The sequence below is a fragment of the Crocodylus porosus genome, unplaced genomic scaffold, assembly GCF_001723895.1.
Source record: "Crocodylus porosus isolate Cpor-Errol unplaced genomic scaffold, CroPor_comp1, whole genome shotgun sequence".
Classification (NCBI taxonomy): Eukaryota; Metazoa; Chordata; order Crocodylia; family Crocodylidae; genus Crocodylus; species Crocodylus porosus.
In genome coordinates this window covers 307,476-332,076 of record NW_017728929.1, presented here as the reverse complement: position 1 = coordinate 332,076, position 24,601 = coordinate 307,476, and the positions used below count along the sequence as shown (strand labels likewise).

At 44.9% G+C, this 24,601-nt stretch overlaps 1 protein-coding gene across 1 annotated transcript in view; it reads right to left on the bottom strand.

The window, feature by feature from the left end:
• PCCB (propionyl-CoA carboxylase beta subunit) overlaps nucleotides 1-14,064 on the bottom strand; it is a 43,000-nt gene extending 28,936 nt beyond the window's left edge. The window contains exons 1-5 of the mRNA XM_019542858.1: nucleotides 13,870-14,064; nucleotides 9,627-9,746; nucleotides 5,752-5,820; nucleotides 4,175-4,231; nucleotides 975-1,088 (exon numbers count right to left, since the gene is read on the bottom strand). Of these exons, the coding sequence (XP_019398403.1) occupies nucleotides 975-1,088; nucleotides 4,175-4,231; nucleotides 5,752-5,820; nucleotides 9,627-9,746; nucleotides 13,870-14,049 (540 nt within the window). The 5' untranslated portion in view covers nucleotides 14,050-14,064. The remainder of the gene's footprint in view (nucleotides 1-974; nucleotides 1,089-4,174; nucleotides 4,232-5,751; nucleotides 5,821-9,626; nucleotides 9,747-13,869) is intronic.
• Nucleotides 14,065-24,601: the final 10,537 nt, after the last annotated feature.

Genomic DNA, 24,601 nt, shown 5'->3' with positions numbered 1-24,601 from the left:
GTTAGCAAACAAGAAAAAGAAATGTAACTTGTAGTTGGTGGTGGCATTCACACCCATCCAGAATGGAATCTCTTGGGCTTTGTTCTTGCATGTCTGGGGTTGCATCTGAATTTTGAAATATTTCATTGTAATGCACTGATCTTTTACATCCTATTATATCTAAAGTAACTTCAGCTTCGTAGCGGTCTGGTGCTTATTTTCACTGGTCCCTTTTCACTGGCTTATTTTCTAGAGATACTCTCTCACACTGTCAGATTGAGCCACGTTGCACTCCCATTTGAGTTTATCAGATATTTTCAACAGTGGGTAACACCTGATTCACTTCATTCTTCTCCTAACAGCCCTTTGCTCTTATTGTTGGCCAGCAGTCATGGATTCAGACAAGTAACTTCTTACATCAAGCTTGCATTTCACTACCTAGATTTCAAACCAGAAGTAAGGACAGCTCCGGCTACATGAGAATGATTAGAGAGTGCCTGAACTGCTGACACAGTGAACAAAAACCTTAAGAGGCTGGGTATTCTTCCTGCCTCATAACAGAAGGGAGACACAGTCTTTAGAGAAGCAGGTATATCCCAGTGTATAGAGGGGAGTCTAGACCTCAGTGTGACTTAGGTACCTTTGGTATTTTTACCTTCCATAAATTGACTTTTCCTCTACCGTTATGAGAAAACCCATAATAAATATAAAAGTCATGTAGCATTTTCCAACAATATATCTCCAAGTACTTTAAGAAGGAAATAAGAATTATTATCCCCATTTTATAAATGGGGAAACAGATGTAAAATGGGGATAATCAGGAACAGAACCAAGGCCTTTCAAGTCCCACTCTAGTGCTCTCTGACTATTATATGAGGAAGGAAAATAAAGACAGCATGCTGAAGTTTAACTACAACACAAAATCCAAATTAAAAGAAAACTTTTTTACATCTGTAGATGAAAGCATCTGCCAGCTCACCCAACAGGCTACTTACCAAGAAGATATCAGCATAACCAGCCAAAGACTCCACTCCCTCCTGGATACGGGCTCCTCCAGAGTCATTCAGCCCAATCACTGGAGCTCCAACCATGGCAGCTTGATCCATGATCTGGAAATAAATACAAACTCCTAATTAGGCCAGATGCAGAATTAATACCTGCCCAGTTTCAATTAAGAGACAAATTACATGTATTGGATTGCATTCCCCACTTCTATACTCCAAAATAACACTTCATATTCCACATGAAAAAATTGCAAAAAAAATCAAAAAATGGCAGCTAAAGTTCAGTGTCCAAGTTGAATAGCGCACATTAAAGGAGTCTTTAATTCTCCATTTTCAAAGGATCCTCCTGCCTCAAATATGTCATCCAACTTTTTGGCTAAATACAAGAACTCCTGCCTTATTTAGTTTGTATGTAAACCTCCCACGTTCACTACTGGACTCACGCAATGAATGTGGAAGAGAAGAGATGCATAAACGAGACAGCATGAGATCATGTCATTAAACACCATGTTGGAAAAACACACAAGGAAGAGATGAATAATGAATATGAAAGGTTTATTATAGGAAATGATGAGGGAAAAATATCATAAAAACATACTAAAAAGCCAAAGGCTGAACCTGGGTGGTTAAGTATCCCTTTTAGCCACATCGGTGGGTATTCTCATTTCATAGTTGGTAGGGTTGGAAGGGACCTGAGCAGATCATCTAGTCCGACCCCCTGCCGTGGCAGGAAAGAGTACTGGGGTCAAACAACCCCAGCAAGGTGTTTGTCTAGCCTCCTTTTAAGGACCCCCAGAGCAGGAGCCAGCACCGCTTCACTTGGAAGTTGGTTCCAGATCCTAGCCGCCCTGACCGTGAAGTAGTGCCTCCTGATATCTAGCCTCCTGAATCTACCCTCTGCCAGCTTGTGACTGTTATTCCTGGTCACTCCTGGCAGTGCTCGGGGGAACATGGACTCCCCCAATGCCTGCTGGTCCCCCTGACTAGTTTGTAACAGGCCACTAGATCCCCCCTGAGCCTTCTTGTGGAGGCTGAACAGGTTCAGGTCCTGTAGCCTCTCCTTGCAGGGCCTGCCCTGCTGCCCCCCTGATCATGTAAGTGGCTTCTTCTGGACCCTCTCCATGTTGTCCACATCCCTCTTGAAGTGTGGAGCCCAGAACTGAATGCAGTACTCCAGCTGCAGCCTGACCAGTGCCACATAGATGGGGAGGATCACCTCCTTGGACCTGCTCGAGATGCACCTGTGGATGCATGACAAGGTACGGTTGGCCTTCCTGACTGCATCCCTACACTGCCAGCCCATGTTCATTTTGGCATCAGTGATGACTCCAAGATCTTTTTCTGCCTCTGCACTGATGAGAAGGGAGTTCATTATCCATATAGATGGCCACCGATCCTTTTTGAATCTTTTTAAGGTCTCAGGCATGGACAAACAAGCAAATTATGAAATCAAAAAATGGCAGGAGCAGCTAGCACCCTGTTACTGGGCAGTGAATGAAAGCTAAACCATAGCAGTTTACATGTCAACAAAATAGGGATAAACCTCACTGCAGTTTAGCTTCTGCTCACTGCAGGGTAAAAGCAGGCACATAGTTATTACATGTCAGCTGCTCCATAGCAAGTCTCTAACCTTTTGATTTCCTAATTTATTCATTTACTAGCAAATGGCCAGTCATGAATGAGTGGGGGCAGGCAGGGCCAGAGCACTGCCACCCAGCACCCCACGGTGCCGCTGCTCTGCCTCTGGCTCTGTGGGACCCACCACACCTCCCATCCCCCGCTCCTGTCTGTCTGCAGCAGGGCATGGCCACCCCTTGGATACAACAGCAAGGTCAGAGTTGAGGCAAGGCCAGTGCTGAGCTACCAGCACCCCGTGCCACTGCTGCCTCCAAGGACCAGGGCTGGGGGCAGAGGGGACGAGGCCAGTGCTGCTGGCTTCGCCCCCCTGTTCCAGCCCCTAAGTCTCTGCTGTCATGGCACAGCATGTGGGTCTGTCCGCACCGAGCACTCTGATTTGTTGTTTCAGTCAGAATTGTGATTGGCTGCCAAGACAACCAATCAGAGTGTGAATAAAGCGTTATGGACAGACAAACAGACAGACACACTAGGGGTTTTATTATATTAGAATCACTGAGACTGAGGGCATAGACAACCAATAGCAGCAAATTCCACAGACTAACTTTGTGCTGGCTAAAAGAGTATTTACCTAAGTTTGCATTTTTCAATTTCATCCCTTGTTCTATTACAAGGAAAAGTAAAGGATACCTGATCTATCTTCTCTGTACCATTCAGTCTTGAAAAGTTGCCATTTGTGCTCTTATTCAACTGTCTAAAAGCTAAAAAAAAAAAAGTCACACTTCCTCCCTCTGCACCTGAAAGTACTCCCATGCCTCCGATCATTCTTCCACCTCAGCCTCCTAGTTCTGCTGCATCCTTTATGAGAGGAAACGCCAGAGTCTTAACACAGGAATCTTGGTGAGGGAATTATATTTTCATATTCTTCTACGCTTTCTTAACGGATTGTAGATGTTTTGGGGGGGGCTGCTGTCATTTTAAATGTCTGTTGCAAACCAAGATAGTTTTTCACTGACCTGCTTATGGTGATTAGTTTTGACAATTTCTTCTTGGAGTAGTCAGGCCTCCTTTAGAATGCAGTGCTATTTGTGTGCAGCCCTCTAATAACCACTTGGTAGGCAGACAAGGGATAAGGAGTACACAGGACTTATTACCCATGGCTCAGAGGACCAAGGTGACTTCCAAACTGTACAGTTGTTGACTTTCAGATTACACTGATATGTTTTATTTTCCTAGCATAAATATGAAGCCTTAAAAGAACTGTTCACTACAACAGTTTTTTTCCAAGTCAGTCTATAATCCTATAACAAACACTATCTGGAGAACAGTCAGTGACTTCATGCAGGGCATTCTGTGGGTCTCTTGTGTCAGCCTTGCAGTAAGTGGAACAGACAGATCAATTCAGCAAAACTGCAGAATATCCAATAAAATTCAGTGTACCTTTGAGGATCCCCAGTATAACTCTTCTTATCAACTACCACTCCCCAAGTTACCATAAAGGAGACTGCAGTTTTCAACTTGTTACTGACATAAGTACAGGTCACTGAAGTAACACAAATCTTGTTCTTCAAGATATTAGCCTAACATTATTTACTATCTACTTGTCCAATATTCACCTTGCAGATCTTCTGAGCATGAGCTCCTGACAAACTTCCACCAAATACAGTAAAATCCTAAAAAAGAAACAAATTTTGAAATCAAGTACAGAAACATTTCAATAACCAAATACACTTGCATTAGTCTTTCCAAGAAACTGCTGGGGGCAGATGCTTGGGAACTGATTATCCTCTTGGCTTTTCTCCAAAACAAACTCACAAATCAAAGATCATCTCACATTTTATATATATAACATTAAGTCATATAACATATATTTAACATGAAGTTCATTAATTATTTTAATGCAAAAAGTGTAACAGTAAATTATCATACATACTATACAGACATATCTTTTCCTTGTTTTTATCATTATCCATGACTCAGGACCCAGTGTCCTAGTTGATAGCAAAATATATGCAAACGCTGGAAGAGCCAGTCACTCCTCCAAAGAGCTTACAGTCTAAACAGACAAGTCAAATGAATAGTGAAAGGGAAAAAAGATGGACTGAGGGGGAAAAGTATTGTTAGGTAACCAGATAAAAATGACAGAGATAAGAAAAATCTTACAGGCAGTGTCTAATGTCTTTAACCCAAATAAAAACCTAATTTAAAAGAAAAATCCAACATTTATTCCATTTACCACTGTTCTTTCAAGTAACCCTACCCTTAAAAACAAGTTTTCCTGCATATCTTCAGGCCCAAACTCTATCTAATCTCCAACTCTAAATTCTATCATCACTTCACTAACTGACAGGGTGTATGCACCTGTAAGGTCCATTCACACAGATCCAGCTGCAGGATCAGGGTTAAAGGCTGAATATGCTGTGAGCCCAACACATTGCTCAGTCATTTATCATTAATTCATGCCTTGATTACTGAAACTCTTCTCTCTTTAGGCTTCCTGAGTCTTCCCAGACTTCATCTCTCTTAAGATATCAGCAACAAGTCATCTTACCCTGAAGTGATAACAGTTTTCTCACCTAGAAAGATATGCACCCCACACCTGGGTTCTTTAAATACCCTGACAAATGCCACTCCCATCTTCTGGGATGAACTCTGACTTATGTCTATGACTGCCTCTTTTTCACATCAGAGTTTGCCATCAACCTTTCCAGTCTATTCTTACAAGCAGGCCCCAGGGACACTTATACACTGCTATACTACAAGGGTCAGTCAGAAGGTAATGCTTTCTTTTTTCAGCTAAATACCATTAAAAAAATATTAAGTTTGAACAGAAAATTGTTGCTGACCACACAGCTATTTTTCAAGTTTCCTTCTCCATCAATGGACTCGTCCTTATTGAGCAGTAACTGTCATGTAAACCTCCAGCACTTAGCTGTCATCTCAGGAATGTTACCCTTGTGGTGTGTCCTTCATCCTCCAAAGCTGTGTGGAGGATGGGGCAGGACAGTCCACCCAATGAGATTGCCTCTGTGCTACCCAAGCTGGCATGAGAGTGAAACAGTGGGTATTATTATTTTAATTCAATGACCATTTTGAATAATGATGTAAATATGCTGAAGGACAGAAACAAGTATGAAGAGACTGAAAAAGTAAGATGCTCACTACATTTAAATGACAAAAAGCAAATTCATACCTGACTGAAGACATAAGCCAGTCTCCCATTAATCCTGCCCTGGCCGGTCACCACACTGTCGCCTGGATACTGCATGACAGATCAAAGCACATATAAATCAGAGCAGCAATAATGTGTGCAATTACATCAAGTTCTGAATTTTCAGACAAAAATATCATTAGGATGCAACTAAGATGGTCTCTCTGGAAAGAACGGTCTCTTCCTCTACATTTAAGTGCTGCACAATGGACTTCAAACCTGCAAAGGATGTTTGGGTGCTACTATAACATAAATAACTTAAAACGGGTATATATCTGAGAACACTGTAGTTTTCTTTAAAAGACTTCAGGAAGCTTGGAATTAAGGCAATACTAAAAAAAACCCAAAAGAACTTGGCATCAAAAAAGGAAGGAAATACATAGCAATTGTCCTTCACAGCATGTTCACAATGCTCTGAGCTGGTTCTCCAAAACAGGCCAATATTTAAACCTATTTAAACCCAGCAGAGTGCCGCACACACCCACTACAGAGGAAGGCAAAAAACCCCACTGTCCATACCAATCTGACCATGGGGTAAAATGCCTTCCTGACCCCAAATATGGAGATTGGTCTCACTCTGATCAGAGGGGCAAGACCTTCTAGTCCAGAACCTCCAACTTTGGTCCCAGCAGGAGCACTGGCCACCCCAGTCAAAATCCCCAGCCTTGGCTGTAGCCAAGACCCTTAAAAACACCCTGACACAGAGCAGAAAAGGTGGGGAGGGGGCAACCAGCAAAGCCCAGAAGCCTGGCAAATACCCATGATAGAACATAGGCATGTTCTTCCTCTATGTCTGAGTGCTGTACAATGGACCCCAAACCTGCAAAGGATGCGTGGGTGCTGCTATGATATAAATAACTGTACAAACACATAAATAACTTTCATAAGCAAGTTTCTGACTGCAGAAATAATAGCTGGCAAGTCCTGACCTACCTTTGTTCCCATGGGATGTTAACACTAAAGTCTAACATTGTTAGCATTAACCATCACCTTCCTTATTTTAGCGACTAAATGGGGAAAAGGCAAGGAACAAAGCTCTTGTAGTGTGAAAAAGTGACGGAAGCTAAAGTTGCTGTAGGGAAGGGGATGTGAAGGGACAGACAAGAAAGGGAGAAGAAAAAGAAAGAGAAGGATAAGAAGGAAAGGAATTAAGCTGCTCTTACCAGTTTGCTGACAAGAAGAATACAGAATTAGTTATGGGGGAAAGGGGCTTGCCCAGATGAAAACAACACCTGGAGCACCATCACCCTTCTCTCCAGTGTCAAACCTCAACTGCTCCCAACTTCCAAAAATAAAACTGAGTCCCAAACCTTCTGATAATACTGTAGTGCCCAAGACCCAAACTGTTACCTACCCACTGGTCCCTCCTGCCCCACCTCATCTCTAAAAAGTAGTCCTGAATCCAAAATAAATGGAAATTGGTAGTATAAGATTAATTTATAATCTTTGGGGTCCTAAAATTTAAAAGAGAAGCCTATACCAGATGAAAAACAGAGATCATCACCGTGGAGGACTATGCAGCAATAGCCTGCACCTATAGAGAGTGGTCTAGCAAAGCCAAGGCAGAAACCAAACTCAGGCTAGCCACCAGAATCAAGGATAACAAAACATACTTTTTCAGATATGTGGGAGGTCAGAGAAAGAACAAAGGCAACATTGGACCCTTGTGAGATCAAATGGGGCAGCTGACGTCTGATGCCCAAGAAAAGACCAATCCCCTAAATGATTACTTTGCGTCAGTTTTTCACATGCCCAAGGGGGTCACCCTGTCAGACAGGACACAAAACATCCAGAGAGCAGGAGATGGGCCCACAATTGCCATAGATCAAGTGAGAGAACACCTCGAGAGGCGATACATCCATAAGTCAGCAGGCCCGAACAGAATGCACCCAAGAGTCTTGAAGGAGCTGGCACACATCACAGCACGCCCTATGGTGAAGATATTTGAGAATTTGTGGTGCTTGGGTGAGGTACTGGAAAAGAGCCAATGTGGTCCCACTCTTCAAGAAAGGAAGGAAGGTAGGAAGATCCAAGGAATTACAGGCCCAATCAGTCTGATGTCCATCCCTGGAAAGATCTTGGAGAAAATTATCAAGGGACCCATCAGCAACAGACTAACAGAAGGCAACCTTCTGAATGCCAGCCAACATGGTTTTGTTACTGTAAGGTCTTGCCTGACCAACCACATCTCCTTCTACAACCAGATGATGCATTGCCTGGACAAGAGAGACTAGGTTGATGTCATATATCTGGATTTCAGGAAAGCCTTTGACTTGGTCTCCCATGATGTCCTCATGCTTAAGCTGGGGAACTGTGGCCTCAACCATCTCATCGTCTGTTGGCTGGGGAACTGGCTCTGGGGTTGGACCCAAAAAGTATTAGTTGATGGGAGCAAATCAACATGGCGCAAGGTGACCAGTGGAATCCCTCAGGGCTCAGTACTCAGGCCAGTGCTCTTCAACATCTTCATTAGTGATCTGGATTCAGGGGTCTGATGCAGACTGGCAAAGTTTGTGGACAACACTAAAGTATGGGGCAGGGCAGTCACACTAGAAGACAGGCTGGGGATACTGACCTGGACACGTTCACAAGGTGGGCAGACTAAAACCTGATGGCATTCAACATAGAAAAGTCCAGGTTGCTCCACCTCGGGAGGAAAAACCAGCATCATACTTATAGGCTTGGCAGTGCTATGCTTGCTAGCACCATGACCGAAAGAGAACTGGGGATCTTGATTGACCACAAAATGAACATGAGCCACCAATGCAATGCCGTGGTCAGCAAAGCAAACCAAACACTGGCATGCATCCACCGATGCATCTCAAGCAAAACAAAGGACATCATCCTCCTGCTCTACTCAGCCTTATGGAGGCCGCAGCTGGAGTAATGCATCCAGTTTTGAGCCCCCCACTGCAGGAGGGATGTGGACAAGCTTGAGAGAGAGTCCAAAAGAGAGTCACCCACATGATAAAAGGCCAAGAGAGCAAATGGCAGAGGGGCTGGATTTGATGATCTCGCAAGGTCCCTTCCAGCCCCTAATGTCTATGAAACTGATTTAATAGCAAATTAAATAGAGGAATCTTTCTCATTAGACTGGATTGGCAGGGCCTCATAATTTTGGGGCTCCTGATTCACCTTTCCAATTTAATGTGTTTCATACATTTACTTTGCTCTTGATATATTTGCATTCATGAACATGTACATGTATATTCAGGTGCACAGTTATATTTGCAGTAAGTTCCAGTCAAATCCTTAGCTGCTATATTTAATTTTTATGTTTATGCCCCTCTGTGATGCACCTGACACCTCTCACTATTTCACAGATGTGCCAAGGACATGAACTGAATCTGTTTTCATTGTACATCACAATGTCATTCACCAGCCACTCACCAGGATAAGCTAGCTTTGGCAGATGTATATCATGGACTTAGGTCATAAACACCACTATGACCATCTAGTCTGCTTGACATAACAGAGATTTCATACAGTAACTCCAGCATCAAGTTCAAGTCCATTCAGCCATAATTTTGTTTCATTTGTGGCCATTGCCAGGGCTCGTAACTCGTGATGTTTGAAGCATTAATGTGCAAGAGGCAAGGGTCAAGAGATTATCTGAATCAAAGAGGCATCCTTCAAAAAACTGAAATTCAATCCAAGGGAAGCTAAAAGAAAGATGCATGCCCTGCATACAACATAAAATGGAAATAAGGCGGGGCAAGGAGGAGAGTGAAAAACAAGCAGCCTAAGAAAAAAAAAATCAAAGTGTCTATAATGCCCCTCAGGAGCCTATTTGAGAATTGATGAATTGCTACACACTGAAGAATTAAAAAAAGAAGAGGAAATAAACATAGAAATACCTTATTTTTATCAGCCTCCATCCCAAAATCTGAACATCTGTGTTCCACAAACATGTCATATTCAACAAAACTGTCAGGGTCCAACAACAGAAGAACTCTCTCTCTTGCAGTCAGCTTTCCCTGGAAGGCAAGAAAAAACATTCAGTAAAATCACAATTTGATGAAGTTCCGACCTACTAGGAAGTTTATCCCCCAAAATATTACCTATTGATATATATTAAATATTCCATTAGTACTACCCTATACTTACTCCACTAAGCAGCTTCCCACAACATTTTAAATAAATGACATTGTGATGATTTTCCTTAAAAGAATCAGGATGCAAACCAGAGTGGAAAAGCATTATCACAGAAGGGAACATCAGGACAGAAGCAGCAGGAGGTTGAGGGGAGAAAGTCAGGGATCTTGTTTCTAACATACAATACATTAAAAGTTGCATGATATAATGGCTGTCTTGCTTTACACTGAACAGAGTTTATTTTCATATTAAGATGTTTATTATTTTCTCAAAGGCAACTGAAATCACATATTGTGGAATCCTTTCCTTAAATCAGTTCTCTCTCACAATTCAAACCATTTGGGGAAGTTATTACAATATATGACGCTTCAACAAATGAGAAAAAAAAGAGACAAAAGAAACAAAGGAAAACATCAAGTTGATCAAGTTTTCAGATAAGCTCCATTGCTTTCTCTCCACCGCCTGTGCACTGGTGTGTGCAAAAATTTGATCAGCAGGAGGAAGAGTAGTAGAGGCTTGTGGTCCTATCTGGAGTTCAAGTTGGCTGATGATGTTATTGAGCAATGGACAAAGAGCAATACATTACTAAGCAGTTCCTTTTTATTCCCCTAAAAATAACCATGGCCAATCTTTCCAAAACAGGAGCCCAAAATTAAGCTCCTAGGTTTATACTTAGGCTCTAAAACCAAGATCAGTTTTTCAAAAGTGCTGAGCTCCCAGCAGCCACAGATATTATAAATGTTGATTCAACAGTATTACCTTTCATAAACTAAGTATTTCTTGATAAATCAATGCATTTAAAAATACAAGGATTGAGTGAACCCTCCCCCCTCAAAGTATCATACCCCAGTACTGACTCTTTACTAGACCAAGATCATTTTCTCTTGGAGACAAGCCAGTGAGTCTCAATTATGGTGCCAAAACATAGGCAATGGGACTACCACAGAGGCAGCAGAGTGAGCAGGGGATGCTGAAGAGGGTCTGCTCTGCTCATCACAGGATGTCACTCAGAGTGAGCAGGACATCAGCAGTTATGAGTACTGCAAGCCCTGAAAGTACCAGCCATTCCCTATACAGCAAAGGCAAACCCGAAGGTGCCAGAGTCAACAGAGAAAGCTGGAGGGCATGGAGCCAGAGTGTGACTGGCTGGATTTCCTGGGTAAACAGGAAAATCAAGGTAACAGCTTGGTAAGAGTTTGGCACCACTGAGTACATCAGTGTAATCTGAAACAGCCTCCTGGAAAGTCAATGAACCTGAATTCTTTGATCTCATCTTTCTGAAGCTCACGAGTCCAGCTGACTGCCTAAGTAGGTGAGAGGAAAAAATCCTTACAATTGATTCTGGCTAGATATCAAGCAGATGTAGAGTGCAAGAGTCTACCGCCAGCTGAAATAACAGTTGGCACCCAACATAAGGTGTAAAAGCCTCTGTGGTAACTGCTTCTCTGATATTACACACAGAGCCTGCTAGTCTGGGAAGGTTCAGGATGTCACAGAAGGGATGGGAAGATGGTGTAAAAAAGGTGGCTTTAAATTTAATTAGGCACAGAAGAACATTTTGGAGAGGGCAAATGTATGTGGAATAAAGAGCTCATCATTAACAAAACTAAAACCAGTTTGCTGGCAAATAACTAACAAAGTTTGGAGGAATTATTAAAAGTAGAAGCTGGACAAAGTCAAGGATTTTCATTTAAGTTTACTCCAGATCAGGGGTTGACAATCTACAGCCTGTGGCAAAAATTTGGCCCACCAAGCCATAGGACCTGGCCTATGGGCATAGGGCTTCTCCTACTACACCACAGTGGAGCTTTACCCGTGGTATCATGACAGCAATTGCAGGCAGGTCCCTGTGCCCACCCTGCTACCTGCTTCTGACTGAAGCTGGGTCACTCCAAGCCACAGCCTGACAAGGCTGCCCAACTTCACATTGCATACAACTATTTGTAAAAGTCAGCAAATACTGAGAAACTGGTACAAACCAGATGGCATGGAGCTGACCTAGTAAGGTGCTGAGAAAGCCAGAAATGGGAGTAAATGTTTAGTTCTGATATCACTGAAATATGTTTTGATTGGTTTAATGGTATGAGGTTGTACCTCTTCTTGGGCATAATCTATGGGAATCCCTTAATGGAAAAGCGGAGCAGGGCTTAGACAACTTCATGACAAGGACTGCTGCTGACCCATTTTTTCCTGGGACGCACATCAATACCTCTGAATCTTCACTGATCTGATCCAGAAAACCATCCTAAGCTGTCCAGATCAGCAAGTGATGTTGCCACCCCTATCACCATCTTGTCTAAGCCTCGAATAACTGTAAAAGACTCTTTACAACTAAAAGAGAAGAGATTCAAGGAAACTGTTAGTATTAAAGCCTTAATCCTTTACATTACAAAGGCTGTGACTGTTTTCCATTTCCCCATGTGTTTAATATAAGGTTTTAATAGCCATAGTTACAATGGAAGTAAGCCAGCAATAACCTGCCACGAAATCTCAAACTACAACTATCCCTTTAGCATCAGTACAGTAAAAAAAGGATTTCAAGGATATTTGATCTGTCACTAGACCTACAACAGGAGTCCCTTGCCTTCCACACCAGAGACTTGGGTTCAATTCCTGGACACTTATACAGAAATACAGCCTTGGAGGCACCAAATGTCTAGACCCACTCTGGCCTTTAGGGCACTGAGACAGAATCCAAAGGAAAGGTCTGGGCAGCCTCCACTCCTCCCAAAACTCCTGACTAGGTGTATGCATCAAAGGTCTGGGTGATATCTCCTGCATACACCAGGAAGGATCAATAGTTGCCAGAACAGACCTACAACAGGCAAATATTCAATATAACAGCATACAAGGCAACCATATCTGTTAAGGCTGTTAGCCATACAAAGGCAACCCTTTACTTGCTGAGGGAGTAATCATACCTGAATTACAGCAGAAACCATGCAGACCTATAATACATCAGATGGGCTATGAAGAGACATTGCATTTGTCCTGGGAAAATCCATATTGTCCCAAAGCAAATCATGATCCTTCAGACATTCACTTCCATTGCCCTGGGACAGGCCACAGTAGGGTCATGGGATAATATCTGCTAACAGCTTGCCCCTGAACACTGCAAAGCGTGTCCAAATGGATGTCCCAGGATTGCACTGTTGGATCACTAGCAGAAAAGCAGCAGTGCATTCAGCTGCTCACTAAACCCTGACTGTGTGTGTACAAGCCCATCCGCTCAGTGATTCTTCTGTTCCAGGAGAAACGTAGGCAGGAGTGGTCCTGGGACAAACACAACATCAGTTCATAGCCCAAGAAAAGTGATTCCCATACCCAGTTGCAAAGCTAGGCTCTTATTTCTCCTTTGGACTAACTGCCAAAGGCAGACGGTGCCTTTCAACAGCTCAGCAATGGAGACATGCTCAGGCACACCAGGGCATGTGAAGAGCTGAAGCAGCGGACATCTGGCACACTTCATGAACTTTAAGTGAAATCCTTTCCAGATGAGGAACCAGGGACTTGGGTTTTATTTTGCACTTAATGCACACAATGCAAACAGGCAGGCTAGCACAGGCTGCACGTTGACACGTCCTGCAAAGGCAACCTGAGCCCCCCCCCCCCCGGCTCCTCAAACAGGGGGCCAAAGGCGTGATTTGCAGGCAACAGCGCCCCGGGTCACGTCTCCACTCCGTTCTGTGTTCCTTGCTGACGCAAAGAGCTCGAAGCCCTCACACTGCACATGCGAGGGCAAGGACACGGCTACTCGCTTGCTCCCTGTCACGAGGAGACGCCCAATAGCCGCGGCGGGTGCTCCTACAGCAGCGCTAGGAGCTGCGAGGGCAGGGGGGGTTCAGGTCCCCGTTCGAATATATCTGCCCCAAGTGGTCCCCAGGTCGGGCCCCAGGTAGCGGGACGCTGGGGGAGGGGCCAGGGGAACCTCGCGGGGGCGGGGCTTAGGGGGCAAGGAGAGGTCAGAGGGGGGCGATACCTCATGGGGGCGGGGCTGCTGCTCACCCGTTGGTGCTGCGCGTCGATACGGCTCTGTCCGCCGCCCAGCAGCGCGGCACGCCGCTTCTCCTGGATGCGCTCGGGAACGGAGGGCGAGCGCGCGGTCGAGCCGGCCCGACACAGGCACAAGCGCAGGTGTGGAGTCCGCGGCGCCCACCGCCGCCACGCCAGCCTCAGCGCCGCCATCGCCGGCCCACAGCTCGACACTCGCCGTGCGCATGCGCGCGCCGCTTCTTTCACCCCCGCCCCAGCCCCAGCCCAGGCAGTGTCCGTGGGGCGGGCTGGGTTTCCTCCCGTGCGGAGTGCGGCGCCTGGGGTTGCGTTTAAACCAGCTGGGTTCACTCGTCTCCTCCTCGCAGACAGGCGCCGCCTCTCCCGGAGAGGGACAAGACCACCCTGCCCCAGTCCGGGGGTCGGAGAGAGCTCTTCCTTCGGCTTCCTCTGAGCAGCAGCCTCGCCCTTACCCCCGCCCAGACTTTGAGGCCTGGCTTCCCCCGATGTGGAGCACGCCGCCTCGGAGACCTCTTCCTTTTCCTTCCGCTCCTGGGAAGGCGGGAAGTGTTTTCAGACGAGGCAGGCTGTCTCGGGGTACCGAGCTCGCAGACAACACTGCACGTTTGGGTTCTGGTTTTTGCTGGTCCCTAAGCATTTCAAAACATAACTTAGTTTTTTCCACTGGCTGGAAACGAAACTGTAGGAAATGCATCGACTGGGAAATTGCGGAACAAGAAGTTATCCGTAGAGTGGATCAGCTCAAGTATTCTGCCCAGTAACAAATACCACTGTCAGAAAGCCTCTCCTTTTGCCTGTGGCTTGAGTGCCAGTCAAAAGTAACCTGTAAGAGACGACAGTCGGGATGGAAATACAGACCGTGGCTCTTGGTAGAGACTAGACTACCAATTCCTACCATATCATCTGGATTAGTTTTTATAATTTGATGTCCCTTGATGGGCTATTTTTCTCTCTCAGCCACTCTTGAGCAGCACTCTCCTTTTTCTTCCTCTTCTCTACCCTGTTTACTCTAATCACTGCTTTCTCTGCTTCCTTCAGGCCCTCCAGAGCATCTGATGAAGTCAACTGCTGCTTAGAAAAAGTTATTTTGTATGAGGTGCTACCCTGCCTAGCTAACTAGCTCTCTCTTACCTCAATTAGACAAGGCAAGTTGCTTCGCTTCAGTGAAAGCTATCCCAAATATAGAGAAAACTCACCTCTTTGCTTCCTTTCCAGTTCAGTTTTTCCTCTGGAACTTCTATTAACCTTTTTCCCTCATTTTTCCTTCTTTTTTTAGATAGTTGAGATTTATATTATGCATATTTTTGGAGGAAGGAGCTTACCCAAAGGAAGAATATTAACCTTTTTTTGTCAGGCAGAAGAAAAGACATATAAGCCTCTTGATCAGGATGGTGGATGGAGGCGCACAGAGTGAAAACCCATGTCTCAACAGAAAACCAGGTGTTGTGTAGACGGAACAAAAAGCTGTAGTGCTAGATATTAGTTGGTGATGCAAGGTTTATATATTTCTTTATATGTACCATTTGGAAGGCATACAGTGCTCTACCCATCCAGGGCTACTGTGCTTACATCAACTAGCTAATTTGAAGCTAGCCTGGAGATGTTTTCACAAGCAGCAGTTAATGCAGTGTAAACATTCTCTGAAGCAAACTGGTTGGGGAATAAGTACTATGGTTAAAATATTCCACCAATCCTAGCAAGAGAAAAGTGCACTAGGGCAAATATTCCTGTTTTCATCAGGACAATAGATGAGGCATTGCAAGAATGGATTTGATTGCAGCAAGAAGTTTCTCAAAGAAAAAAGTTGGTACCAGAATCTTGCAGGATTGGAATATAATTTGAGAAGTGAAGCCACTTAGAAGTAGTATCGTTTCCTTAGAATACCACAAGAAAGGCTTTCCCATCATAAGTGCTTGGAGTTTAAAGATGAAATGTTTTATAGGAGTTGAGAGCAGCCAGTAGGTTATGAGGATGGGTATCCTGGAATTATACCAGACAAACTGAAAAAAAGAGGTTCTGAGGTTACTGATTTTTTTTTAAACTGTTGGATATCTTGGGATTTCAAAAGCCTTATCCAAGCTAAAAGGAAAATTGTATTTCATAACCTGCATGCAATGTGCACTGGAAATGTGGTAATGGAAATGTGATACTTTGCTTTACCAAAAAGGTCCTCCTAAGACCAGAGTAGTCCCTATCTCATGGGGACACCAATGCAGCATATCACTATGGATGTTCTTGGGCTTCTGCCAGAGACATGGGGCTGGCAATCAGTATACTCTTTCACAAAATCACTTGAAACTTATCTGATAAGGAGTTGAGAAGTGTTGATAGTAGTAGAGGTGTCTAGTGAATTATGCACCAGATTTGGGGTCCCAGGTGAATTCCAGCCAGATCTGGCTGCTTTACTACTCCATCCAGAAGGAGCACAGACCATCTGCAGATGCTTTCCTCAGCCTGACAAAGAGTACTTGTACCAGAAAGCTTGTGAAGAAGAATTTTTTCAGCTATTTGAGCTGGTCTAATAAAAGATATTGGATTTACCCAAAGAACCTTGTCTGCCTAGGTCCTTAGACCAACACAGCTACAACCTAAACCCCTGAAACATGGAAGATATTGAATTTTGCCATTTGAAATGGAAATTACACAACATGAAAGAAGCCACCCTCAACAGCGACATATATTTTCTAAGCCTATGCAAGAAACAACATCATTCCCAGAGGACTCTTTCTTGCATACATACTAGCTTCTGGCTGCTTTACTACTCTATCCAAGAAGAGCACAGACCATCTGCTGATGCTTCCTCAGCCTGACGAAGGGTATTTGTACCCAAAAGCTTGCAAAGAAGACTTTTTCTAACTATTTGAGTTGGTCTAATAAAAGATATCAGATTTACCCAGATAAACTTGTCTTCCAACCAGATCTGAATTCAAAATGCTTCAACAAGTAGTGAGATTGTAGAGCTCTGCAAAGCTTGCACCACTCATACACCCCCATCCTTGGGATAATGGAAAGGTTGAACAGGACTTTAGGGGTTTCGTTTGTCCTTTGTAGGACCGTGCCAGAGAATTGGGATCAATGTATATACCTTCCTTGTTGGTGGTTTAGAGAACAGTTGTCAGAAGCTATACATGATGTACCCCCATCCAGCACTTTGTGTTTGGGCACAAAGGACCCAGATGCTATGATCACAGTATAGGTAGTCTGTATAGTGATGACTGGATTCAATAAATACAGACGTGTGAATGAGAAGAATATACTTTTATTTGTGGAGTGGTATGCAACATCTACAGACACTTTATTTGTCTATAACTAATTAACTGACTGATAACTACTACCTAACAAGCTAGCTGCTACCTAAGAGGGCTATTTCCCAATTCCAAATCCCTCAGCATCCTGATAGGGAGCCTCTTTAATTTATAACTTCTATCACTACAGTCTGGAACAATCATTAAAGTGAGGTTGCTCTCGGAATAGTCATGTTAGAAAAGCAACCCAAAGGACAGGAGCTGAAGATTCACAGCAGAATCAAGGAACTGGGGACTAGGCTAGCCAGAAACCAGGGCAGAAATGGGAGACATGAGTAGGCAAGAGCTACAGCAGGAACTGGAGACAAAGTGCTGGATACACAGTCCACTTACACCAATGTAGCCTATCCTCATATTGGTATAAAAAAGAAGTGGACATACAATGTGTATGTCTGTACCGGTGCAACTGACTCAAATCTGGCATAGAGTTAGCCCAAGAAAAGTCAGGGAGAACTGCACATGTAAACTACGCCACTGTAGGTTTTATATATTCACTTCTATCTTATTTGTTCAGTTCAAGCAGTCCACTGTATTACAGGCTTCCTCACAATCTACTGATAAGACACTGTAGTCATTCCTACTGTGGTCACTACTGTAACAGAGCTGGTGATCTGTCCACTCTAAGCACTAGTGTAGTTTATATTGGTGTACAAAACTGCTCAAATATTTGTTGCTGTCCCTAAGAAAAGGACATTTGAACACTGACAGTCTTGAATTACCTCCAGCCCATAGCCAAACAATTTGGTGTGGGTAAATCTACAGTTGGATTGACCACCCAGAACATGGGCATGCTCGTGGACCATCCAGCCCATCCAGAAAGTGCTGGCACCGTGCATTCTCAGTCTATCCAGTCCACAGGTGGTCATTGCTGGATTTGTCCATATGGATTTCCAAACTGGTTTGGGGCCATCTTGGAGCATGTTGATTGCAAAGGTTACTGCTTCACTGTGCTGAAGAAACTGTAGATTCCTTGGGTCAATTCAGTCCTATGACTACCAGACGGTCAGGCAAGGTCCACAATGCTGGGATGCTTTGGAAGGACAGCTTTGTCCTCTTGATGATGGGAGGAACGTTTACCCACATGCTTTCAGCATTGCACCAGAAGACATCACAATCCCTCCACTTCTACTCTAGAATATGGCCTGTCCCCCCTCCCTTAGCTTGTGAAGTCCTACACTGAATAGACCAGGAAGGAGTGGCCAACTGTCAGCTGCATAGCTGCTGCATGGCTTATGGAATGCACTTTTGGACATCTCAAGAAGTGGTGAAGGGCATTGGGTGTATACCCAGATACATTACCTGTTCCAGATGACCATTGTGGCCTACATACATGAGGCCAGGAGTCAGTCTGTTACAGAAGTCTGGATGGTGAAGGCCAGAGGTTTGTGGGTTGGTATCAAACTCTAAAGAATGAGAATCACAAAAGTTTTTTTAATGAGATAGGCCTTAGCAAAGTATTGCAAGTGCTTCTGAAGCACTGGGTGGGAGGATGGGGCATTAGTATAAATGTATTAACAAAAGGACTGGACAATAAATATCCTTATTGTAATAACTGTGTCTTTATGAAAGACTAAGACAAAATGTACAGGGCTCCAACTTTTAAAAGCAAAGTTCTTATCAAGGGGGATTGGATTTAGGGTGTTTTCTGGAACTCTGTGCATGGCAGGTGGTAAAGAGGGGCAGAGGGAGTGCAAATTGCATGTTTGACCTTGTCCTGCAAACTACATGTCATTAAATGAAGAAGGGTCTTTGGGGACTGTGGAAGATCTCGCCATACCAGGGATCTTGTTGTAGAAAGTTGCAGTCTCTCTGTCAGGGCCTAATAGTCCCCTTTAGAACTCACCTGCCATGTCTTGAATGGAAAAAGAAAACAAACCAAAGGAAGATGTAACCTGGGAAGAAAATCAGCTGATTGCTCCTGCAACTCAGTTGGCTGTCTCCGCTTCATGGAGCTCCACCATCCCCATCCCGTGCCCTTACCACTCCAGGTTTTTCAGTGTAGATGTTAATTTCACATTTTATCTCCACTTTATTAGTTCTCCCTTCATAGGGATAGGGTCTGTGAGTCACTCACTATCTTGTCAGCCTTAGGACACAAGTCCTCTGGACTCCAGGGCTTCCTATTAAATTCCCATGCTCATGGGCCACAACTATAAAGTCTCTCAACTCCTCTTCTGGGTAACTCGTCTGTGTTCGGCTTTCCCCAAATACACTCATTCAGTCTCTGCTTTTCTTCTTGGTCTAGATACTCAAAACAGAAGTCCCGCACTCACCATCCCAGATTGGTGTAGGCTTTCACGCAGCCTGTCTGTCCCCTACCTTTCCACAAGTAAGTCCGTCTCAGTTATCAGGAGGTGCTACTTCACGGTCAGGGCGGCTAGGATCTGGAACCAACTTCCAAGAGAAGTGGTGCTGGCTCTTACCCTAGGGGTCTTTAAGAGGAGGTTAGATGAACACCTTGCTGGGGTCATTTGACCCCAGTACTCTTTCCTGCCATGGCAGGGGGTCGTATTAGATGATCTACTCAGGTCCCTTCTGATCCTAGAAACTATGAAACTATGTAGCTCTTTGTCATCAGTGGTCAATACAGCTAGATAGGACACCTCCGTGCGATTTTACAAGCTTCTGCTCACACTGCTCCCTCTTTGGGGAACCAAGTACTGACTAGCCGCAGCTTTAGCTTCTGTTGGGTGGCCTGACATGGCTCCCAATTTGCTGCTCTGCTGGCTCCTCCAGCTGGTTCTTTCAATTATAATCTATGACCTTCTGCCCAGCTCTGTCGCTGTCTGATCTCACTGCTGCAATAAGTTTCTCTTCCCCTGCTGCTCTTTGGACTTCTTGTGATGGTGCACTTGCTGCCTTGTCACAAGGACAAAGTGATGGAGTAGCATCGCATGGGCCAGAGGGATCCAAGATTCCTGTAAAGTGCTGTGTTCCCCAGGGAGTAGGAGTTTGAACCTGAAGTGCAAAGGCCCGGATCTGGAGAAGAAAGCTCGGGTTCGAGGTGGGAATGCCTGAACCTGAAGTGGGAATGCTTATGCCTGGGGAAGGAAGGGCCTGGGCATGAAGAACAAAGCAGAGCACTGCTTCAGTCTGCCATGTGAGGATGGCTATCAGAGACTGCTGTCTCTGTCTCAATACAGAGCTTATTGGCTATGTACAGACAGTCAAAAAGCCCAAGGTTGAATTGATTAAATCTTTACAGGTTAGTCTCAGCTGCATAGATTGAACTGATAATCAAGTGAACAGACATTCACTTTTGATTCTGGAAATGCAACCACATGCCTGCAGTGGCCAAGTCCAGAAGCTAGGGGAGGCACTAAATCATACCTCCCTGCTCCGCTGGAGCAGACAGCTTAGGCCAAGGGTAGCCCAACCATCTTGCAAGGTGGGGGTGGGGCTTGTGGGGGAGGGACCAAATATCCTGGGATGCAGGGGACTGTATTAACTTGAATTGGGAGGGGATCTGGGACAGAAGTTCAATAAACCAATTTAACCTAAATCAGTTAAGTCTGATACTACATGCATCCAGGTTTTTCTTAAGCTAGTTTCAGGCATTTTGAAAGTGGTTTATGTGCACTGAACTTCTGTTGTGTTACAGATCTGAACTGGTTTCTGATCATTTATACCGATTTATGTGTACTGTCTGCCTTTACCAACTACTGTGTCTGCTGCCTCTTTCTTGTATGTCTTATACACAGCTGCATGCCTGGCCTGGGATAGTCCCCTCCTGACCAGGTCAGCAGAGGTCCTAATAGCTGTGTATTCTGTTCCTCTGCAGCCAATTCCCTTCTGTCTGACAGGTCCACCAGGTTAGCCAGCATCTCCTCTGCTCTTTTTTCACCTTCCCCTCATTCTGACCATACAGTCTTCTCCTAGAATCATAGAGCTGGAAGGAACTTAAAATTCACCTGGGTGAACTTTCCACACAGACCAAGGATTGTTCCTAAATTATCCCAGACAGAAGATTAATTAACATAGCTAGGCTGAAAGTTGGAGTGGGAAAACCAATTTAATCCTCTTCCTGAACTGCCCCTCACCCCAGGCTGTGCCTCTGACAAGGAAGTGGAATATTTTGATTTACAGTGCCTCTGGCAAGGAAAGCCCATTAGACCTGCATCCTTCATACCCTCATGGTTACCACATCCAGCTAGAGAGGTAAAACCTAAATGCCGACAAACTAGGGACCAGGATGGGTTGACCTAATAGAAGCCAAAAGGTGGATATGCAAGGGTTGCCTGGGGACAGCTGGGGATGGCCTGGCATTTTACCAGTGATACATTTTTGGTACACTGCCTTCCACCCAGGCATTCTGTGGCAGGGCATTTTGTTCCAGTTGACTTGGGCCAGAGTGCTAGGAGAGTGCAGGCACAACAGGCAGATGGTCCTCCCTGATGCTGGTTTCAGTGGAACTGTCTGCCTGATGGGTAATATATCTATCACTGGCTATGTTCTGGTCACTAGTCACTGGCCATGATTCTGGTTCTGATCACTGGCCACAATCCATCTTGCTGTCCTTGGATGGCTGTCAGTCCAACCTTGAGTCAGCCAGTGTAGTGCAGCTTGATGGACTTCTCTCCAACCATGAGCCTAAATAGTTTTTCATAGTAAAAGCATGTTGCCCTGTAAGCTCCTGAAACCTGGCTGATTTTCTGTTCTCTCTTGTACTTGGTTTTTAGGACCTTGGCCTCTGGCTAGCACTAATGTCAGTGTTGTAATTGTGAGCTACCCTCTGTATCACAGTTGTTTTTTTGTAGACAGTCTTGTTTCAATGGCTGTGGTGCAGGAACATCTACTCACCACCAGTTAGTAAAGCACTATATAGCACCCAACACTGTGAAGCATTGGTGCCTGGTAATGGGTGAAAGGGTCTGTATTTGGGTGCATTATTTTCAACAAGCCAAATCTGCAGGATAGTAGTCCCACAAAAAATGCCAGCCATGTACATTCACGCCTTAATTAAAGAAGTCAGGTCATATGCTATGCTCTTGATCCCAGAGCAGTAGATTTGGGAGGAGGGCACAGTACAACTGCCTGACGAGGAGAAAAAAACAAGCCACTGTGGGATAGTATTAGGATAATCAATTCCTTTATATGGGTTGATGGCACAGATGGACATACTCTGAATTGGGTTCTTCTATTCAGTATCAGAATTATCCCTATGTCAGCTAGAGTTTTTTCAATACAGGAACGATCAGGTTTTACTATAATACTGTTATGTGTAATTTGTCTGCTCATTTTATTATGCTTTTAGGCCTCTTAATATGTAATGAATGTTGTATTTGTCTACACCCTCATGCAACAGAAGATAAACTCTATTTCAGTTAAACGTGAAAGAACCAGTACCTCCAGAAATCAGGAGGAAAGTTTTTTATTCTACCAAATTCTTATTAAAAAAAAAAGGAGGATAATGGCATTGAAACCCATTCTGTTGTGGAAGTGATGCATCTTTAAGCAAGTAAATCTCATAGCACTGCATCTTCCTGGAGAAGAACAACATTTAAGATGAACAGAAAAGCCCATATTCACATGAATTTGTCCTGAAAGATTTTATTATATATCAGACTTTTTAAAAATAAAGTCTTCTACAAGGAGACCATTTAATGTCCAAGGATAACAAAAAGACTCTTGGAAGGAAAACCACAGCATCACAAGAAGATGCTTTTCTGATTCCAGGAGCATCTTGCCTGATAGATCTTTTCCCTCGATTCTAGCTATGGGAGGTGAGGCAGGACATAGCTTATACTATCTGCATCTGTTCAACCACTGGTTTATACGCTGCGTTTTCAGAAAGACATACTCTGCATGAATTCCAGCCTAGAACATTATCCAGATCCATTGTCCTTATACCTGATGGTGTGAACAGTATCAAAGGACAAGAGTTGTTCTTTAGATGTACAAAATACTCTACTGAAGAACAAGAAATCCTCTACTATGACACCGCATGTACCTATGGATGTCTAGATTAAGAAACTGTAACCCAGTGTGCTCTTCTAGTCTTTGATTCTGGATTACTTGTTAAAATAACTGGATTTGTCTTTGAGATCCAGTTAGGTTTATTTAGTGGCAATTGCAGCATGTCATACATGGGTCCAGGGTACTTGTTTGACTTTCCTCTACCATCAGACAGTGAAGAGATTTCTAAAGGGCTTCTCTCAGGTCTTTCCACCCATAAGGAACTTAAGTCCACAAAGGGACTTAAGCCTGGTATTTTTGTATTTAATGGGACTGTCAATTAATGCCTTGCTGTTGTTAAAAAAAAAAGTTATGCTAAAGAAAACTTGTTTCTGTAGTTGCCATCACATTGGCGCATGGGTATGTGTGTTATAAGCTGTGTGTATACTGCATGTCATGGGGATGTACTGAGCGTGGGGGTGAGGAACAGGGCACAGTGGCCAGCTATGGGGGTTTGTGGTGGTGGCGCACTGAGGCTTGGAACTGTGCTTGGGATGCTTTGACAGGAGAAGCAAGATGTGTGCATCTGCCCCGTGAGGCAGTAAGGCGCGCTTTGCACTTGGGGGAAGGCAGGATGGTGACAGACGGTGGTGGAGGTGGAACTGTGCATGAGCACGTGGTGTATGCCTCGTGGGGGGCAGCGGGGCTGCGCGTGGCTGTATGCGCCTGAGGGTGGCCCTGCACTGGCACAGAGCTAAGTCCCAAGGTGTGTGCAGGTATAGGTCAAGCCTGCATGTACCGGTGAGGGGGCTGTGTACCACAGCAGACTTGTGTAATGGAGTTTTGGGGAGGGGCTCCAGAGCGTGTGTGTGCACGTGTGCACGCACAACACTTGCAGTGAGGGGGTGTGTGTGTACAATTTGGGAAGTTGGGGGGGATGTACAATGCTGCCACTAAGGGTGTGTGCGCATGTGTATAGCACTGGTGGTGAAGGTGTGTACGTACATGCATGTGCAATGCTAGTAGTGTGCATGCACACATTATCAGTGAGGGTGTGCACAGTACTGGCTGTGGGGGGCTGGTGGGCATACAGCGTTGTTGGTGAGGGTATGTGTGTGCGTGTGTGTCCAACGCTGGCGGTGAAAGAAGCGGTGTGTATGTATAACACTAACGGGGGGGCATCTGCGTGTGTACAAGGCGGGCGGGGAAGGGAAAGGGTGGCGCCTACGACCGCAACAACACCGCGCCGGTAAGGTGCGGCCTGTGGTAAGAGACCCACTACCCCCGGTTGCGTCCTGCTCCGCATGCGCAGTGCATAGGGGTGGGGTGCGCGCCTACGCACTGGAGCGGGCTGCAGGCCGCGCGCCGCGTTGTGTGTTTGGCTGCGGACCCGCGCCTGCGCACCCCGCAGCGACTGGAGGGGGCTGCCCCGGGCCCAGCGTCGCTGGGCGACTGTGCCGTGCGCGCTTGGCCGGAGCGCGCCGCTAGAGGGCGCTGGACGGCCCTGGCCCTGCGCCCCCTCCCCC